Source organism: Pseudopipra pipra, chromosome 1, assembly GCF_036250125.1.
Source record: "Pseudopipra pipra isolate bDixPip1 chromosome 1, bDixPip1.hap1, whole genome shotgun sequence".
Classification (NCBI taxonomy): Eukaryota; Metazoa; Chordata; class Aves; order Passeriformes; family Pipridae; genus Pseudopipra; species Pseudopipra pipra.
This window is the reverse complement of record NC_087549.1, coordinates 135,174,025-135,194,396: the sequence shown is the minus strand read 5'-3', so window position 1 is coordinate 135,194,396 and position 20,372 is coordinate 135,174,025. Positions and strand designations below refer to the sequence as shown.

The 20,372-nt window shown below is 36.8% G+C and overlaps 1 protein-coding gene across 1 annotated transcript in view; it reads right to left on the bottom strand.

Annotated features, from left to right (window-relative positions):
* The window catches only part of LOC135401953 (macrophage mannose receptor 1-like), a 55,046-nt gene that overhangs the window by 27,789 nt on the left and 6,885 nt on the right, over positions 1-20,372 (bottom strand). Inside the window, exons 4-9 of the mRNA XM_064634562.1 lie at positions 17,132-17,293; positions 14,099-14,212; positions 11,613-11,759; positions 7,822-8,004; positions 4,242-4,399; positions 443-556 (exon numbers count right to left, since the gene is read on the bottom strand). Of these exons, the coding sequence (XP_064490632.1) occupies positions 443-556; positions 4,242-4,399; positions 7,822-8,004; positions 11,613-11,759; positions 14,099-14,212; positions 17,132-17,293 (878 nt within the window). The remainder of the gene's footprint in view (positions 1-442; positions 557-4,241; positions 4,400-7,821; positions 8,005-11,612; positions 11,760-14,098; positions 14,213-17,131; positions 17,294-20,372) is intronic.

The following is a 20,372-nucleotide window of genomic DNA, read 5'->3' as shown; positions in this document are numbered from 1 at the left end:
ATTCTCCAAAGTAGAGAAAACTGCCAGAGACCACAGTAAAGCCTTGAGAACAGTATCTAGACAAGGACATTCTTCCTGCTGTGAATAATTTTATAGAAAATTGTAGGCAGAACTGAAGAGCAACTGCTGATACAGGAAAACGCCTTAGGAAAGCTTGAATGCCAACCGAGGAAAAATGGTCTGGTGCAGGGACAACAGGTTGGAGATTTGGCTTAAGTTCTGGAAAACGAAAAGAAGTATCAAAAGCCAAATGACAGTCATTGACTAGGTTTAGTCATATGTATCACCTAAGCCATCTGCCAAAAAAATGAGAAGGCAAACTCTTAGGATGATGACGACACAGAACCCATTTTTCCTGTTTTATCTGTCACCTAGGTGACAGTTTCTCCTCTTTATCATTCCTGGTAGCATATTCAAATCAGGCAGCTTTTTCTTCACTTACTCTCTGGCAGCCCATGTCAATGATTTCCTCTTCTGAAGGACCATCTGACATGGGTTTCCTCTTACAGATGTAGCCTATTTTTTTTTCACAAGAATAGTCTGCCCAAAATCCATCCTGTACATAAGAACAGAACATCACAGTCAAGTGGCATTTACTTTTCAAAAAAGGTGTTTTATGCTTCTAAGTATTTAATTATTTTGATACCTTAAAAAAAAGCAAAAACTACATTTAAGTTCAGTTCTTAATTTCAACCTCATTTCAATTTCACTTCTGGAGCTGACTCATCACTGACTTACACCTTTTTTATTATTTACCCTTCTGAAAAGTGACCCCTTGAAGGTGACAGCAATATACCATCTTTACAAAGACTACTGATTCAATAAGCATGCAGGAAGAAAGGGAGATATCATCTCTCTCCATAGAAATACGGCTGCAATAGAAAAAAAACCACCCAAACCAGAAGACTACATTCCTTAGCTAATACTTACATAAAATTGCAGATGTAAAAAGTTTTTGTCAAAGTTAGAATTAACATTGTTACTCCTCGTAGTAGAAACTCTCAGAAGAAAAAAATGACATTCAGTGCGAGCTGTACAAAAACCAAGAAACCTCACATCATGTTCCTAATATGTTTTACATATATTTTGATTGAACAGAGGAACTAAGGTACTGGGAGAGGAAAAGAAACCTGTGTGCAAAAGACTCTCTCCCCTGTGCCTTAAATACTCCACTTTTGTAAAGGTAAAATCATAGCAGTTGGTGGCAATTTCTTACCACTCCCCCCCCCCCCCGAAATGTAAAATAATCATCATGGTAATACAGAGACACTTGTGCCACAATATGCTAAGTTCTCAAGAGCCTCAATAAACCCCACTTGTGGTAAAAACTCTCCCAAAGCTCAACACTACTGCCTACAACAACAACAACAAAGCCTTAGATGTTTAGATGGTGCTTGTGTCTGTCCTGTGCTGACTGCAAGGTAAGTCCCTTGGTGGTCATCTCATCATCTCCTACCATGTATTTCTGTTTCATTAGGTGGTAGGTACTTCAAATAACCTCCCAAAACTCTGACCTTCTCAGACTGAGAGAAATCAGAAAAACTTTCAAAACCTTTAGGCCTCTTCAACAGAGGAGAATCTACTCTGAAGTTTGGAGTCTCTAATTGCAGCAATATCCTTTGCTGCCTTTCCACAGCTGCATCTTCAGTGGGAAATTTCTAGAGACTTCTTACCAGATCTTATGAGCTGCCTTTTGCAAATGTGTCTCTGTTCCCTTACTTCCTCATCAACTAAACCCAAACACTTCCTTTAAAAAGAAAGTAGTGTCATAGACAGGGGCAGGCTTTGTTCCATAAAAATAAGTGATGATTTCAGATTGCTTCAGTCAAGGAGTCATCAATCAAAAGATATCAGGGATGGAACATATGTACTTAGGTAGACAAACCTCAACAAAAAACAGGGAAGGTCAACTTATAGTTATGCATTGTTTGGTCAGCTGATGGCTGATTCCAAGAGATAATGACCTAATACAACTTGCATGGAATTTCTTAAGCCCAAACCTACATCATGATTTCTGTATTCTTTTGAGTGCTGATGCAAGTGAAAGGATGACAGCTCTTCTAAAGCAGCAGAACGGAAGAGCAGGCTGCTACTTTCATTTATAGATACAGCCATAAATATATCTATTGCTGGTGGAATTAAAAGGGCCTCTGAAGTTTTGATACAAGTCTTAATATACATTCAGTGCTGCAGGACCCCAAGATCCTTCAATAGTGACTGGTACTGTGTTAGGCGAAGGAAGAGAAGGCTTGGTCTAACAGAGGATAGAGTCTAACCTTCCCAAAGTCAAGGCCCAGCATCCTGAACCTGTATTTTCAGGTGGTTGTTGATCATAATATTAAGCATGTCAGTCTGCCATCAGAAACTCTGCTTCTGAGCAACGGTCCTGGGTTATCTGGCTGCACCGAATGCTGCACTTTTAGCACATGGGATATGACCAGTAAGCCCAAATTTTAACACTTTGAGACCCTGGTCATTGAATTAATTAATTAATGCCTCTAACTTTCTCTCATACTTCCTGTACCAGTATTTTCATGTATAATATCATAAACCCTAAAATTCACACCAACAGTTGAAGGTAGCTAAAGGGCACAGGATGGTAGATGAGACAAAATCTCAAATAGGTACTCCTAGCTACTCACTGCCCACATGTACCAAGGCCAGCTACTTTACAAACCTCCCATGTCTGAGCAAGTTCTCCAGCCTTGACGAGTATAAAAGTCCTTGGAGCAACTGCCATTTACAACCTTAGTTCACTGACCCTCATATTTGAGCACTCAGCTTCTTTCCATAGTGTGACCCTACTCTGTTAGACAAAACATTTACTACATTCTCAACCGCCACTGGCATAGCACAAACAACAAGAGCACAAAAATCCTCACGCCCTTAAAAGGCTGTTAGTTCAATTACCATGTGCACCACGGTCTGGTTGTCATGGAAAAAATATACATTTATGCTCTTCTCGCCAGAGCACCCCCACTAATACAATGGAGAAGAATGGTTAATAGATTCTAATTTTATTCATGCTTCTGACCAGTACAAAATTTTTTCACTAAAATATGTATCAAATTCTAGCGTTCGAGACACCAGAGTGCACGTGAAGTTACTTCTCCCTGCTAAATTCGTATAGTAATAAAACTGTAGATCTGAACTTTGGCCCAGTCAGAAAACACCTCTACAAATACAGATAGCTCTGCTCAGTTTTGGGAGATTAATATGCTCTACCCTACACAGGTTTGCTTCTTCCATGGATACTACTGCGGTTTTGCCCTCCCAAGGTTGCTGTTCTAGTTCTCTTCCTCATTCCTTTCTAGAACTGATGGTGTGGTCCCTTTTTCTTCTAGTCCTGTACCTGTTATGTCTTCTATGTCCCCTGTAACTTCCTCTTGTCTTCAATTTATAAGTGCACTCACCAAAAGTGTAGCAAGAGAACAGCTGTCAAGTTTTAATTTTTCAAAATAAGAAAATACCTTTGGTATGAGTATATACATTTTTCCCTCCTGATAAAATAGGTAAACCTGAATGAGGTGTTAAGTTCAATATTTTTAATTATCACAAAAAGGAAAAATGCCATTTTGTAACATTAGACAGACTGACTTTTATACCATGTGTTATCTCAGTTTCTGTAATGTCCCTAGGTCATCGATCATTCACAGATACAGTCACTCAGGAAAGACCTTCACTAATGCCACTACTAACTACTCTTCTCACAGTTCTTTACATCCAGTGCAGGTACAAGCGTAACAACTAAACCACCTAGATCCAAGGTTTATAACTTTGCCTAAAAAGAAATTAAGGGTTTCTGTGTTCTTCTAAAGACAGTTTTTTTAGCATCAACAATGTTAGTGCCATTTTTTAAGGTAAATCCCATATTCAGCCAAAGCAGAAAAAATCCAAACATATCCAAAATGCCTTTGTAGATTCCTGAAGAAAATCATTTACATGTTCATGTACTTCACAGTGTAATTAAATGTTTCTTTAAAAAGCCCACATGCACAAATTGAAATTCAGAAATAGGGATCTTGGGGGAATTTGCCACCACCTGCCTGCTTCTCACAGAAGGCAATGAAATTTTCTGTCAACCTTGAACAGGGATCCTTTTTTGAAAAAGTAATACCTTTAAGACTCTAAAATAGCTGCTTCAAGCAGTAATATCCCTCTTTTTGTACACTTGCATAGGAAAAAACCCAGATGATAAATGAAACTATAAGCCAATTAGGCAAATAACTATATGACTTTACCTTTCCCTTCATAACGACACAGTCCTCTTGCCTCTTGTTTGCATGAGTGGGTTCTCCATGAAGCCACTTGGTGTAGGTGACAGGTGTCCCATCACTCCATTCAAAGTACATCTGAACCTTGAGGTCATTCAACCCAATCCACAGCTCATCAGTTGGTTCTAAAACATACAATTAACAAGGCTGATGACAGTTCTTCTTTATGATATGAACCTTCACCTTCATGGAAGAGAAAATAATGTATTCTCAGGAAGTTTAAAAGGCAGTCACAGGAATTTAAGGCTCTTAGTTTCAGAAAGATGTCGAACTGTTCCTCATATACTTACTCCAGTCACCAGCAAAGACCACTCTCCAGAGTGGCAGTACAATAACAATGTTTAACTTTGCATAAAACAGCCAAAACACTCTCTTTGTTGAATTATACTGCAACACAACTAGGTTAATTTTTTTCCAACTCAAAAATCTTGTAACAAGATATGAATAAACACCTAAATAAAATTTTACCTCCCTTTTTTCTCCTGCTTCTAGTGTAGTGGAGAAAGAAGTGTCCTATTTTCTAATGCTCAGACACCCAGCATTGTCTTTTAGAGCTGACAATCAGAGTACTTGCAAATATTCCCATCACGTGTTCCTGTATCTTATCTCATTTCAGAGCAAAATGAAATTCATGTAGTTGTTGCACTTTTTTCACTTTACAGTTAGAGGAGTTAGCTGCTGGTTTTTGTCTGGAAGGAAAGTGCAGGACTGATCAAGAATGTTATTTCACAACAGCTGTTTCTTAGAGGTTTATTTGTCTGTGTTTAAAATCCTCCTCTCTGACACATTGCTACTGTAATGTTCATACCTAGTTTTGTTCTGAATAAACTATTTGAATAAGGAGGATTAAAAATTGGACATTTATAATTAGTCTGAACTCCATCATCATCAAAGGGTATTCCTCTCTAGAAAAGATTTTATTTAGCACAATTGGCACTTTTTAAAATATCATTTTATTATTTATTTGTAGTCTGTTATCCAGCTTTTACTAAAGGCAGCAGCTGTTTCCTTTTGTTCACAGCACTATGACTCAGACCACACTGAGCAACTACATGCACAGTCCTTTCCTTAGATAGCAGTCTTTCCAAGAAAAATATTAATTACTTGGTATTATAAGTATTTTTCATAAAGGATATGGAAACTAATTCTTAAGAGTTTTTTCCTTTGCTTATGACCTTGCATTTCTACAACTCATCTACAGCACTTGGAGTCTTTTCCTATTCAGTTTGTTATCAAAGTTCTTGCATTCTTGCATACATCTTCCTCTAATGCACTCTATCCAGACTGACCACAATCAACCTGACAATGAAATCAGCCATGGAAATTAAAAACAGAAGCCCACCCAAAAGTCATCAGTTACAGGAGCAGGTCTCTCGATGGAACTGCAACCACTTCTTTTCTGTTGCTGCTGTCCCTAGCAACAGAAGTGGCAGTAAAAAAGGTAAAAGTCATTGTCCTCAAGGCAATCCTTTCTGATTAACACATTTCAGATTGAGGTTTCCCTAGATACCCCCATAACCTAAAACTGTCCTTTGATTTCTCTCATCTGCTAGTTCTGGAGCATGAAGACTTCCCATTTTGATGAATCAAGTTGTTGCAAAGATCACCCTCCCACCTTGTCACTTTAAGGACAGAGTCAAATCTCCTTTCTCTTTCTCTCCCTTGCCTCTCCTGTCTTTATTATATCTAAGTATGATCAGCACTCATAGCTCATCCATAATGTTCTTACCATCTATCCTGCAGTAAGGAACACTCAGATTCACAGGACATCAGGCTCCATTTTCAAACAGGTCCCTTTGTCTCTTCTTCCAGACCGCTCTTCATGTTCAGAAGTCCCCCAAAATTACATCTTAGTACCCCCCTTTAAACTCTCCTCTGCTAACACAACTGAAAATTGTTCCAATTCCACTGTCCATCATGATCTCAGTCCCTCCTTGGCTACTGCCATCCAAGCTCTCTAATTTATTTTTTGTTTAGTTATCTCTTAAAATCTTTCTGTCTGTATTTATTGAGCACTTAGCACAGCAGAGGCCTCATCAATGCCCAGAACTCCTACTGTGGTGGGCTCACACCAGGTAATACAAACAATAAACAGCATTCTTTAACAAAATAACTACATCAAAGCCATCTGAATAAGTTATGCAAATCTGTGGTGTCTTTTCCTACAAAGCACTAGAAGAACTGCTGGTTTTTTGCAATCATCTCTACAGCTGGCTGACTAAACACCAAGATTCTTTTTTTCCAGCCATTTGTAAAGCTGCTTCCCATTCTCAGTCATGCACTTCGCCACATTGTGCCATATCACATGCTGGACTTCCGTGTAAACATCCAGAATGCACTTCTTTATTCTTCATGTTCCTCTCTAAAGTTCTCCTTTGTGGGTGATGACAACAAAAGCTCAGCTACCATGACAATACTCATCTCATTGTACCCGTTCTTCCTTTGTTTTATGATGGGACTGTGAACTGTTTGGCACAAAGATAGACTTCTGTTCTTTCTGTACAGCACTTATTGCAGCAGAGTTCTGATGCAGACAAGATTTTCCAGGCACCGTAATATGTGGGGTTCTCCTCTCAGTGGTGAACAAGGGTAATCTGATACAGCCATAAACTACTGTAAAAGGCTTCTTTAGTTGTTCCAGTTTTACTCCTCTGAAAAGAATGCTTTCAAAATAGTCTGTTGCAGCTAGTGTGCCATATGTGAGAAGCCTGGTTTCCTTCAGGACTATTTGCCTTTCAGAAACACTCCTACAAAATCAGTGCAGCATAGTCAGTTCAGAAAGATGCTTTGTAGATGCCTTTGTAGAAGGCATTAAACTATGAAATAACCTACTACCAAGATGTAATGTGAAAATACAACTAACTTCTTTCAAATGTCCTAATGTCTCATCAAGAGGCCTCACCTTTCCTAATAATTTCTTTTGAAAGAAAGTTTCATGTTGTTTATGAAAGAACAACAAAGCACTCTTTCAGGAATATGAAGATAAGCACAAGTTGCCATGGAGTTGGCTAGGATACAAAGGTAAAGCATATCAGCTATTTTATGATTGTCACTCCATGACTGCTGTCACACTGGAGCTCAAAGCAGATTGCTGCACCTTCAGTGAAGGATAAACTAAGTCACTCTTACCTGGCACTAAAAGCATACATAGGATCAGTTATTGCAGAGAAGTATACAAAGGCATGAACATGCTCCTCCCATCAAAAAGCAGTAACTGACCCTACATGCAAAAGCAGGTTCATGTGAAGCAATAGCAACCATTAAACTGCCTCAGTGTCAGCATTGACCACAGCTTTTCTGTGATGTTAAAGTCTGTTTGGGTTTTGTGCTCTTATTGTTTGTTTTTTCTTACAATGATTTTTTTAAACTTAACTCCTTCTGCACCCTGTGATCAGGACAACTTTTTTTTTTTTTTGAACAGTCACTTAATTTTAATAACAGGTAAGACATATTCAAAACACTTTCTTTACTTAGTATAAATATATATATATATATATATTTATGTGTGTGTTTGTGTGTGTGTATGTTATTATGAAAAAATACTCACGGTACCCAAGCTGAGAAATAACAAAGCTGTATTCTTCAACATTATGGATGCTCGCCAGATCTCCATCCTCTTTCCTGCAAGATGTTAAGGCATCTTTCCATATTTTGGGGTCCCTATGAATTATGTAACAGTTACCAGCATATGACATCCATTGATCAGGACACCTAATAGGCATATTAGTCTCTGAAAAGAAAAATTGCCATGAAGGATTTCAGAATTCTATTCTTAACGCAAGACTAAACATCATGTAAGGAAATATTTAACAAAAAAAAATTATCATATATTTTCTTCATGAACAACAGCAGAGACAACAAATATGTGCAGGGATAATAATCTGCATGAATAATTAAAAGTCGAAACTTCCAGATTGTTTTTAAAGAACGCTACAGTTGCAAACAAGTACTTGTAACTTGCAAAAAGATAGTTAGAACAGTTTTGACTTTTATATGCATGCATATATACATACTAAAATGTAAGGTCTGAAGAGCAGTGTTTTATAATTTTTCTACACTCATGTCACCATCTCTCTTCAGCCTCTGTGCTGTAAGCTATCTGTTAAGAACCTGGGTTTACAATGCATATTTTTGAGGGTAATCTTTTTTCCCCCAAACTAATGTATTTTAACTATTAGCCCCATTTGCTAGACTAGGAAACAAGAAATAACTAATTCTACAGAATCACAAGAGAACCCAAATAAGAATACTACTTTTAGAAATCCTTTACAGAAGCTTCATTGAGAAAATTATACTGTCAAAGTAAATTATTTATGCTTAAAATTTGCTTTTAGAAGTTCAACAGAACAGCACTAGAGTATTGCCAACAAGCACATGCTGTTCGGCAAACAATTCAGCCTTGGGAGGAGTGCCACCAGAATATATAATAAACAGAGTATTGCTGTTGAGAAACAAATTCTGAATCTTGCATCTCTTTATTTATAATCAGCAGATGGGTTTAGCAAACACTAATATATAGAGTAGAACAAGGACAGCATATTTTCAAAAATTCTGCTGCCCAAAAACTTATGTCAGAAGAAACAATGTGTTTGTGCATAATAGGGGGGGTATATTCTGTAGAAATATTTAAATAGGCATCCAAAGTCATGACCAGTCAGGCCTAGGTTACACTTACATATCCTGTTCCAACTGGAACATGATGATGATTAATAGATACTTAGTGTCGCAACACACATTTCTAATAGAAACTCTGCTGTTTCACACCTGCCTCTTAAAAAATGCTAGTATGTTCTCACAAAGTTTAAGTAAAACCAAACTTTTTGTCCCCCAGGACAAGGGGCTCAGAGCTCTAGTCAGAGCCCTCAATTCTGCCAAAAGAGAGAAAGCACTGGAACAGAGAGCGAGGGTACCCCAGAAAAAGGAACTGGATGTACATGGTGATGTTGGGAGAAACAAGAGAGCACAGAGGTAGCAAATGCTGTTGCAGAGGTTAGTCTACCTAATTAGGTTAGCTGCCTAATTTGTCCTGTGCCTGGTCTCAGCTCTGAGCATAAGCATTTTATAGTGCTTCGCTGTAAGTCAGAGAATATGCACCTCCAACACACTCAGCACACCCTTCTGCAAACTGCAAACGCTGGATAGAACAAAAATCAGTGCTTCAGACGTGGCTACAGAGAGTCACAGAGGTATTTATTCCTCAGGGATTCCAGAGTGTCTTTTTTTCAAGTCAGTGGAGACTCCAAGAGTATTCCTGTAAACACTAAAGCAGCTATGGAAGGGCAGGAAAAAGCTTTCTCTTGTAGACCCAGTAACACCAGGGAATTGGTTGCAGGCCACAAAACAAGAGAAGCAGTTGATGGTCTCGTTTCTTTGGTGTAAGTCTTATTGAATTACATTGCTGGGGATTTCTTAGTAAGAGAAACTCTTCAGTTCTTCATTTCCACTACTCAGCAAAAATTAACTTTGTTCTTCCCTATTCTACTTTTAAAGAAAATACATGACATCTCAAAGTCATACAGTCTACTTTTTCATCCTAATGCAAACAAGAATTATTTCCTGAACCCCATTTGACTTAAGTAAAAGAAGGAATGCAAACTACAACAAATAAGATGTAACAAATTAAATTACATTAATGTGTAAAAAATATTATTCCAAATGTCAAGCTGATGAATTTACTGGTCCATAAGTGTAGAATGGTTATTCCTCAAACAGAGAGCAAATACTTTTGTAAATTACAAGCTCGACTTTCTGAGGTTTGAAAATCTCAGTGATTGACCTGAGTGACTAAAAGGGTGAAAGCACTAGTTGAAGTTTGTCTCATGATTCAAACATTCAAACTTCTTTCTCAGACCCATCCTCTGTGGTCTGATAAGAGAGAGCTCACACAGGAGTCACAAAAGTAACAGTAAGAGAATTTATTTCCACTAATTGAATGTTTAATTAAACATTTGGAAACAATATTTTAAGATCAGTACACCTTGTTGGCTTGGAATGAAATCTATTTTGGCAGTCACTTGATGGAAGTAGACAGACAGAAAGCCTTTCCTTAGAAAATAAAGTTTAAAAATAAGCACATTTTGCAGTTGAAATTACCATTTAATACTATTAATACTATTATTAGTTCCTATCAATCTATTTTGCGGTGTTACAGGGCAAATGCTCTGTAGCCCTAAGACTCTATATCACTTTGATGTATAAAATGATGTGGCCCCCTGCTGGAAAAAAACACTTTTGCTGCAAAGAAAAAAAAAAGCCCTGAAGCTGTTCACTTTGTGAAAATACTTCTATAATGAAAAAAAATGTTCTGTAAAAATTTTTCTTGACTTTTTTTTTAACATAAGTAAAATTATATTCTGTTGTAAGGTGTTTCTCTGTCCCACAGACCTCATATTGTAACTTCTGTTAGACTCAATTGTAACTTCTAGGGTTAAAATTTTAAAGGATTGCTTCTGTGTTTATTGTCAAGTGAATAACTAAGCATGTGTGAATCTGCATTTAATTCATTTCCTGATTCAGGAGACCTAGTCAGGAAAATATAATCTGACATGGGTTTTCCTTTATGCTTTTAGAAACTAAGGGCACTTAACATCTTGCATGATCCCATGCTTACTCCTTTTATGACTTCCCCCCATGGGACATTCTGGAAAATATTTTATGAAGTGAACGACTGCCAGTGGTTAATCTGTCACCATGTTTACTCAGCAATTTCTGTTCAACTGAAGATTTCTGTCTCTTCCTCTAAATTACTGGTAAACTGTAGGGCAGAGACAGGAGAGAGAATCAAAAGCCAGTGTAAAAGAAAGTAATGGCCATTAGACCCCCTCCAAAACTAAATTTAAATCTAAATAATATAACAGCCAGTATTGAATTGATAGTATATTTACAGGCATCAGTGTTTAAGAACTGATTTATGAAACCTGAAAAGACAAGCAGTAGCGAATTGAATGACCTAATGCAACCTATATTGACCTGAGGAAGAAGAAATGGATTTGTTTCATTGTGTACATTTGGCTTCAGATAATTTCACTGCTTTTAAAACTATTATTTTTTTTTTTTATGTATACACAAAACCTGACAGTTCTGCTTCATTTTGGAAAAGAGAATTCCACAATTTTGCAATTTAGAACTCAAGACTTCTGAAGAAAGATTATTACCCAGGAAATAGGGACGTCACAGTGAAAAGAAAGTACAGGCTGTTCACTTTTACAGAAAATTTTGATCAAACCACAGTCCACAGAGTCCTTTGCTTAGTTTACCACATGCAATAACACCTATTCAGATTACGGATAAAAAACACTGGTCATTAATTATTTGTTGATGGTTTATTATCAAACCTACCTTTAGGAATAATGAAAGACTCTAAAGTAGCATTTCCTCGTTTACAAATATAGCCAAGTTTCCTATCACATTCCCAGTTCTCCCACTTAGCACCTTTGCCAGGATTTAATGCACCACAGATTCTTCCAGGTTCTAGAGAAGGATGGCCTTAAAAAAAAAAACCCAACACAAATCTCAATAACAACAACAAAGTACAAGCAAAACACAGTTACCTCCCAAATCTCACATTTATTCTGGTCCATGTTTTAAGTGAAAGATACATTAACATATAGGCAATTGTGATTCTCCACAGTCCTTTAGACTGAAGGAGGAAGTTCATTCCCTTAAGAGATTTTTTCAGAGCAACCACAAGCTGCAAATTCACATTTTAACAGCCTCTTCACATGTCCAAAGCCTTGATGGAAGGTATTACAGTGCATGGATTTATTTTCTTTGGGTCTTTTTCCATTTCTAAATGGAGAATGCCTAAACTCCAGAGGACAGTCTTTAGGTGAAAAAACTGCTCAGTAAGCTAGTCATATTATGCACTTGGTATAAGAAAAATAGTAAGTAATTTTTTTGCTAATGTGAACTTCTTGTCCACTTGTCTAAACAATTTGACAATGGCAGGATATTTGGATATTTTCAGTTGAAGATTAGCATTAGTACTAACACAAACATCTCAAAGAAAAGTAGAACCTGTAGAACAGAATAAATTTCTGCAATAAATCAGATAAACTTTTCAAGATCTGACCTAATATTTTAAATGTAACTTGTTTTTTCTTTAATTTCTGAACACTTGTTGCTATACTACATAAAAAAAGATCAGAACTACTCAGAAATAAACACAGTAAAACAATATTTTTAGTGTGGAAGATGGTTCACTGAAAATTTCATTATATCATTATAATTTCATTACCTTAGATTACAGTTAGTCTTATATTTGCAGTCATGTTATATCTTCTTCCCATAGGAGAAAAAGATATGCTTACTTCCAAAATACAAATTTAAATTGTTTTCATGCACAAAAGAAGTTCATCTGTTGGCATGGTAGCTCTCCCAGATTTCTAAGCAGAATAATTTTAATTTAAACATTGATTATATTTCCCGTTTTTTTCTGCTATTTATTTAGGGCTGGCGAGATGGAAAAATATGAAGTTTCCATACATTACATTAAAATATGCTAGTGAAAAAACAGCCAGTTCTTGAACATCCAGCGTAACAGGATGAGACAGAGGTAGGCTATATAGACCAATGTAAATTCATGAAGGAGATAGCAGAAATATAAAATAGGATATATGAATATAAGAGTAGAGTATTGTCTGAGAATGAAATTAGGGAACATAAAAAGTTAAAGACAAATTGAGTCCATTTTTGCTACACCAAAACCCAGCTGATTCTTTACAGGACAGCTGAGAGTCTGCAGTTTTAACAGCTATGAACATCTCCCCTTGCTGCTTCAGCTCCATCTCACAGTCAGTTGTCTCCCACTCCTCATTACCCACAGATGCCTCTCAGTGCCTTTGGAGACAGACCTACAAATACCTTCACAGCAACTTGCAGTTCAGCCCATCTGTTTGCCGTGTGTGCTCACTCCAGTGGAGAGCTGTTTATAAAGTAGTTGAATTCACTCCTCAAAGCTTACCTACTCAGGAAGTTTGTCCACCTAAAATGTGCTTTTGGCCTTTCCTACTCAAGGAAGGCACCGGGTGATACAGTGGAGTGTTACTGATAGTTAAATACATGTGATGAAGATAAAGAGCATTTACACTGCATAACTTCAGACTTCTGCTTTTAATCAGTCTCCAAAAGCTTCCTGAATAGCCAGCGCAAAGAAACATGGCAAGAGTCCTCCGAAAAGACACCTTAACACAGACACTCTGAACATCAAACCAGAGATACAGCTCTTCTTCATTGTGTGAGCAGATGCTAAAGCTTATCTGAACTCTGTAATAATGGCATCAGAATTCAGCATTGCAGCTACAGGTCTGAAGTACCTTGCCTTCCTTCAAATTAGACTCATCTAACATGTTCGGTTTGATATGTGCTAGTGCTGGGGGAAGGTTAATCCCAAATGAAAATGAAAATCTATTCTTTAACCACATAACCAAAACAAATTGGAAAAGAATTTAAAGAAAACTAACCAAACAAACAAAAACCACCACTGATCAGTCTAGTCTCATGAATGAAGACATCTCTAGCATCAGATTTATTCAGTATTTGTATAGAAATACAGTAAATTAAGAAGATATACAAATGAAGTGTCAATAGGTGACTTTAAAAATTTTCCTCTGGATTATGAGGATGCCATTTCCATTATGAACAACAAATTAAGCCCAGTGTACATCCCTAGAATAAGGACCATTACTCATAGTGTTTATAGTCACAGTCAGGATCTTTCAACATCAAAACAAGCTCAATAATTACAGGGGAATAGAGTGCTAGAAAAGAAATATGGTACAAAATGACCAAATTTTTAAACTGAGTAACAACATACTTAACCTTACCTGGAACCCAATTTAAGTATCGAAAAGGAGCACCACCAACCCATTGCCATCCACTGTTGAAATTCAAACTGTTAAGACCAAACCAGAGAGCTGAACTCAGTGTGAGAGTCAAACCTAAGTAACAGAGACAGAGAGAGATACTGGAAGTCCACAGCAGGAGTAAACACTTTCTCAGTATTTGAGAGCTGAATTTTAGTTAAACCATCTGCTTCTACTCTTCTCCAATACAAGTTTTAACAACTTTTACCATTTTAGTTAAGGTGGCTTTGCCAAATCTGTAAAACATGTCAGCTTACAAGGGCCACTTTTGTTTTAGAGTTTTCACATTTTGAAGTTTGGAGAATTTTATTACGACAGAAAACAAAATTACTCTTCTACATGTTCCTTTCAAAATTAATGATCACAAACATGAAACAATTCTTTCCAGAATTATAGAATATTAAACTGATAACATTGCACAAAAGGTCACAAAACCAAAAATGAGTTTTTTAAAATGAAATGTGAAGTTTCCCAGTGTGTATTTTCTCTCTCATAAAATTAACAAGTGTGAGTTTCAAATGTACAAAATACTGCAAAAAACCTGTTCTCATTTTATCAAAAAACATTAAAATGCAATCATTGCAAACATCATCTTTTTAACAGCATATCTTGTGCACTTTTCAGACTGATCTCATTTCAGTTCTATAGCCAATAATAAGTCAGGCTTCAAAAACCAGTTCAAACTTTTTGCTGTAGTTTTGAAAAGCATATAGAAATATCATGATTATGTATGGCCCTGCTGAATTCTCTAGAATTATTTATAGTCATTATTATTCAATTGTCTATCTCTGTCTTTCATATAAGACTTGGAAGCCCAACTGGTGGACTGCTGATTTTTTAAAATTAAATGTGTTTCTTCATAGTTCACAGAAAATCATTATGCAATATGTATTCTTTTTTTCTGCTTCTACTCATGGCAGCATCATGCCAAGGTGTTGCAATTCTTAGTTGTCTTTGACACTATGATTGTGGGCAGCACTTGAAGCCTGGCAAACTTATAAGGAGAGGTTGTTAAGTACCAGAAAGCACTGGAATGTCAAACTAAAGCCTGGTTTGGTGCCAACATGTTAACGTTCTAGTACTTCTGTACAAATAAGTTGTGGTTAAGACAATCAAGAACTGAGCATGACAGGAAATCCTACTACTGCCAGGGTAGTTGCATAATGAAAAACTGATCTTCACATACGTTTGGCAGCCATATCTATTAGTTTGCATTTAAAACACACCTACTATTAATGCACTCCTGTGTTAGTGCCAGTTTGTTCCCTTGAGAGTTAATTTCAACAATTTCATCACACTCAGTTAAAAAAAAAGATCCATGTTTTGACCAAATCCTTAAATTGAAAACAGAAGTTTAGATAGAACAGACTGTTCATAGCAATAAAAGCACATTTATCATTCCTCTAAATTGGAGAAATATGGATTTTGTTGATGGAATTGGCTGGATGTTTGCATCCAAAAAGTTACTCTCAGTGGCCAAATGTCCAGATAGAAAATAGTAACAACTGATCTGTATGGGGACAGGTATTATTGAATATCTTTGTCAGTCACATAGACAGTGGGATTGGGTGCACCCTTGGCAAGTCTGCAGGTGACACCAAGCTGAGTGGTGCATTTGATTCACTTGAGGGAAGGGGTGGCAACCAGAGTGTCTCTGACAGGCTTGAGGAGTGAGCACATGTGAACTTCAATTTCAACAAGGCCAAGCACCTGGTCCTCTACCTGGGTCATGAAAATTCACAACATCAATATGAACTAAGGAGAACAGCCCTGCAGAGAAGGACTTGGGACTACTGGTGGATGAAAGCTGAACATGAGCCTGCAATGTGCACACAAAGCCCAGAAGGAGGCATGAAAATTCATCAGAGGGCTGGAACATCCCTGTGAAGAATGGCTGAGAGGATTGGGACTGTTCTGCTGGGAGAAGAGAAGGCTCTGGGGAGACCTTATCAAGGCCTTTCAATATATAAAAATAGCTTATAAAAAATTGGAGGAAGACTTTTTATCAGGGCTTGTAGTGACAGGACAAGGGACAATGGTTTAAAAATGAAAGATTAGATTTAGATTGGACATAATGAAGAAACTTTTTACAATTAGGATGGTGAGGCACTGGAAGAGACTGCCCAGGGGAACTGTTGGTCCCAATCACTAGAAGTGTTCAAGCTCAGGTTAGAGGGGACTTTGAGCAGCCTAGTCTAATGCATAATGTCCCATTCCATGGCAGGGATGCTAGACTAGATGTTCTTGAACTGGTCCTTCAAACCCAAACCATTCTCTAATCCTCTGACATAAATTTACAGAGAAGAATACGGCATAGAATAGTTGGGGTTTTTTTCAACTGATGTAATATATTCAAAATATTTTATAATCTATTTAATAGATTAATTAATAGGCTATTTTATGTGTTTGCAGAGGCTAAGAGGGTAATAAAGAGGAGACTCATTGTGAAATGTAAATTTATTCAAGCACAAATTCAGAATTTTCTCACAGGACAAGTTTGGAAATTACTTCAAAAAACACTGAAGAAGATTGAAACTAGAAGAGATTATTTGTGAGTCCTTGTGTTTATTAGTTCTTTTTCCTTTCTTTTCATATTTTAGCACATACTGATGATGCAATGCCTTTAGTGATATAGTCCAAAACTGCTGACTAGTACACACAACAAAAAGAATGCAAAAAGGATACAGTCTTGGTATCTGCATTTTTAGTTTACAAACTATTTTGCATTTTTCTGCATTCCAACATTCATTCTTTATTGCTTGCATTACTTAATTATTGTATTTTTTATGTTACTGTAAGTTTATGGTAATATTTAATCAAGACAAAATAAATATTATCTGTCCTATATTCCCAGCTGAATCATTCAAGATAACAATTTATATCTACTAATTACCAGAACTGAACAAACATAAATTTTCAAGATGGAACACACTATATGTGTCACTGTTGCAATAATACAGTTCTTTAAAAAACTGCTGGATAATATTACCCTACCTGTCAAGTATGTTTGTTCATGTAATTCTGTGATGCTTAATAACTCTGCCTTCTGTTGTTGACAGCTTTTTCTTGCCTGGTGCCATGTCAGAGCTGCGTCAGAGTTTACCTGGTACTGGACATTTGTTAAAGAATCTGTGTTCCACAGACTCATGCTATTAACTGTAGGGAGAAAAAGAAATGCTGTAACTCACCATGAAGATGAAGCCAGATACAATATAGGAAAAATTGCATAGCAAGAATACGCAAAACACAAACAGCACCATAGACAACTGGTTTGAAAGGAATCCTGAGGCTCTCTCAGCTGTTAGTAGATCCAGAGCTAAACCATACAGCAACGTTGGGCAGTACACAGGGAATGAAACAAGGTCACCATTTTCTCTGCTGTAACAAAGCTGCTGCTTAAGGTAAACAAGTAGCTAACATCATGCTAAAATAATTGATTTGTCAATGTGGAGAAAAAGACTGATACTTGATAAAGTGTATTTCAAGCTGGCCACTTTTCTGAGAAAAGAAATCCCAATTTTTTTTTATTAATTTGGGGTACTATGTAGAGTGGCTATGGATTTTCTTACTGTGATAGAGATGATCAGACCAAGCACTGAATGCAAAGTTGACGTTATCAGCATCCATTTCACACGTCTCTGCAATTCCTGATTTCTTATGCATGTGCCTGACATACCATGACTTTCTTTTCTGCCACATAGCCTGAGATGACCTCCCTGAATACTTGCACTTGGCACATTAGGCAACACTAAAGTAGTGAAAGCTTTTGGATGAAAGTCATCCAAAAGGGCCCAACACTAGACTTAGCCCCAGAAGGTACCACACTCCTTACACTGCTGCAGTCTCTCTTGGCTCATCTCAACTGAATCTCCACAACCAAGCAACAGAAAAGAGCATGACCTCGCTCTGCCAAAAATGGAATCTACAGGAGGCCTGAACGCTGAGCTAAATATCACATAAAGAGAGTAATGTTGCATGACAAAAGCAGCAGAGATCACTGTATGTATGACGACAATGAGAAAACAACTGAAATTCCTGCAGCCTCTATCAGTTTCTCAAGTTGCAATCTGTGAAAAATTTGAGAGAAAGAGATCTTTTCCTTTTCTGAATTCAGACAGCTCAGAAAACTTAAGTGTGCAAGTAGAGGGAAACAGTACAATAAACAAAATTCAAGACAAAGGATTATATACGTTAAATGTCAACAGGTCAGTAACCAGTTCCACTTTTTCCTGTATTAAATCTGATAGTCTATAGGTAATATGAAGTGCTTCTTTTCAAATTATCTCTCTTAAGAAAAAAATCAAATATAACCTACTGTAGTAATGACATTTCACTAAAAATGGAAACTTTCATCCCATTATCACTATCCACAAACCAACTCCAGTCTAAAATATTTTATGACTACCAAAATCAGAACTTCTTTGCCACATTATATTCTACAAGACCATAAATCCCTGTGCACAAGCACAAGCCTGGAACAAAATGAATATTGCAAAAATAGTAAAATCTATAAATCAATAAAGAAAACTGGCTCTGATTTGATAGAAAGGGCTTTATAAATCCTGTACTATTATTACAGAGGAAGAAGTAAACAAGTCTTGGGCATTTATTCAACTTTCCAACTCACTCGCCCAATCTCATAATTTACAGCTGATTTTCATATGGTGCTCTCCCGTAGAACTTTTGTCTTTCATAAAAATAAAACTAATTTCTGAACCTTGGAAAATTCATTTTTAAGCCATTTGAGTTTTGAGACTTCAAATGCCTTTGCAGAGGAGGATTTTGCAAAATCCTTATGCTATTTTTTAAAGTTTAGTACCCCCAGAGAAACCAAAAGATGAATCACTTTTCTGAAATAATATAGTTTAGCATCTAAGTTAAATTAATGTTAAAACACACCTGTCCTTAGTACATAAGCAGAAAATTAGTAAAAAAAGCCTAACTCTACCCCTACACAGATGAATTCAGCATGCATTTTTATTCTGGACTTTTTGTTTCTGCCCTAGACAGATGCAAGTTTTATGCGTCAGACTTTCTAAATCCTTCAATAGATACTAGCTCTCTAATCTGTCAAGAAAGAGGCCTCAATGGACTTTTGTCCACTGGAATACAGCTATAGGCACACATTGACCCACGCTCCTGATGATCTTACACTGTGCAACCTGTTTTCTTCCCCAACACCTACTTTGTAGTGCAACATACAGCTCAAAAAAAACATAGTGTAACCTATAAAGAAGCGGCATTTCCTAGGGTACTAAAAATTGTTTGCTGTAACAACATTTCTCAGTTCCTTTCTCTGGGATTTAAGTTTCTACTGCCACTGCATCAGCATCTTTTTCTAAATCCTCAAATAGTGGGTCATACTTACTATTATGTCACTTCCACCGATCAAATTTCTACACCTCTATTGAGTATAATAAGTGTTATAACTATGGTCTTATGCCCTCTTCATTTTGGAGAACACTTTAGCTGTTTTAGCTCACAGTGAAAAGTGACTGGTTCAGTCACACTAATATCTCTCTAAGTCCAGACCCTAATATGAACAGCTGTAATGGTTTGCATCACGTTTTTGTATTGGCCCCTTTGCTCCCCTGGACAGTTTACCAAACAACAAACACTTTAATCTTATTAAATAAAATTTAACATACACAGAGTTAAACATTCATTGTTGAAGGTTATTACCTTATTACTCATATCTCACTCATGCTTCTTTCATAGGGATAACTCAAACTTCTGTTACCATGGCCTGTCTCTCATTAAAATATATGACTCAAACCTGAATATTTTATAGTCAGTACTGAGGAATCAGGAAGGAAACATGCAAGCAATCAGCATAAAGCAGCTTTTTCCAAAAACAATCACAGCCTTCAGAATGGATTTCCTTGAATTATGCCAAATTATTAAACAAAAGTTTAATGATGCCTCCTATTTGCTGTACTCAAATAATGCTAGACAGGTAGCATTCTTAAGTCAGTCTCGCTTTATTAATGGGATTGATATTCCCAACATATTTTTATTATCTTGAAAATAATACTGGCATAGGAAAAAAGGTGTAATTTTTATTTATCTGAGTTACTGACTGCAACATTCATGGAAATGAGACAAGCACACTAATACTTCATCATCAGACCACTTAAGATCAACCCAAACTGTCTTCTTCACATGAAAGGAAAGGCACATTTTTCTCTTTAGCTCTGACTCAGTTAGCTGGAGCTTTACAGCAAAACACAATAAT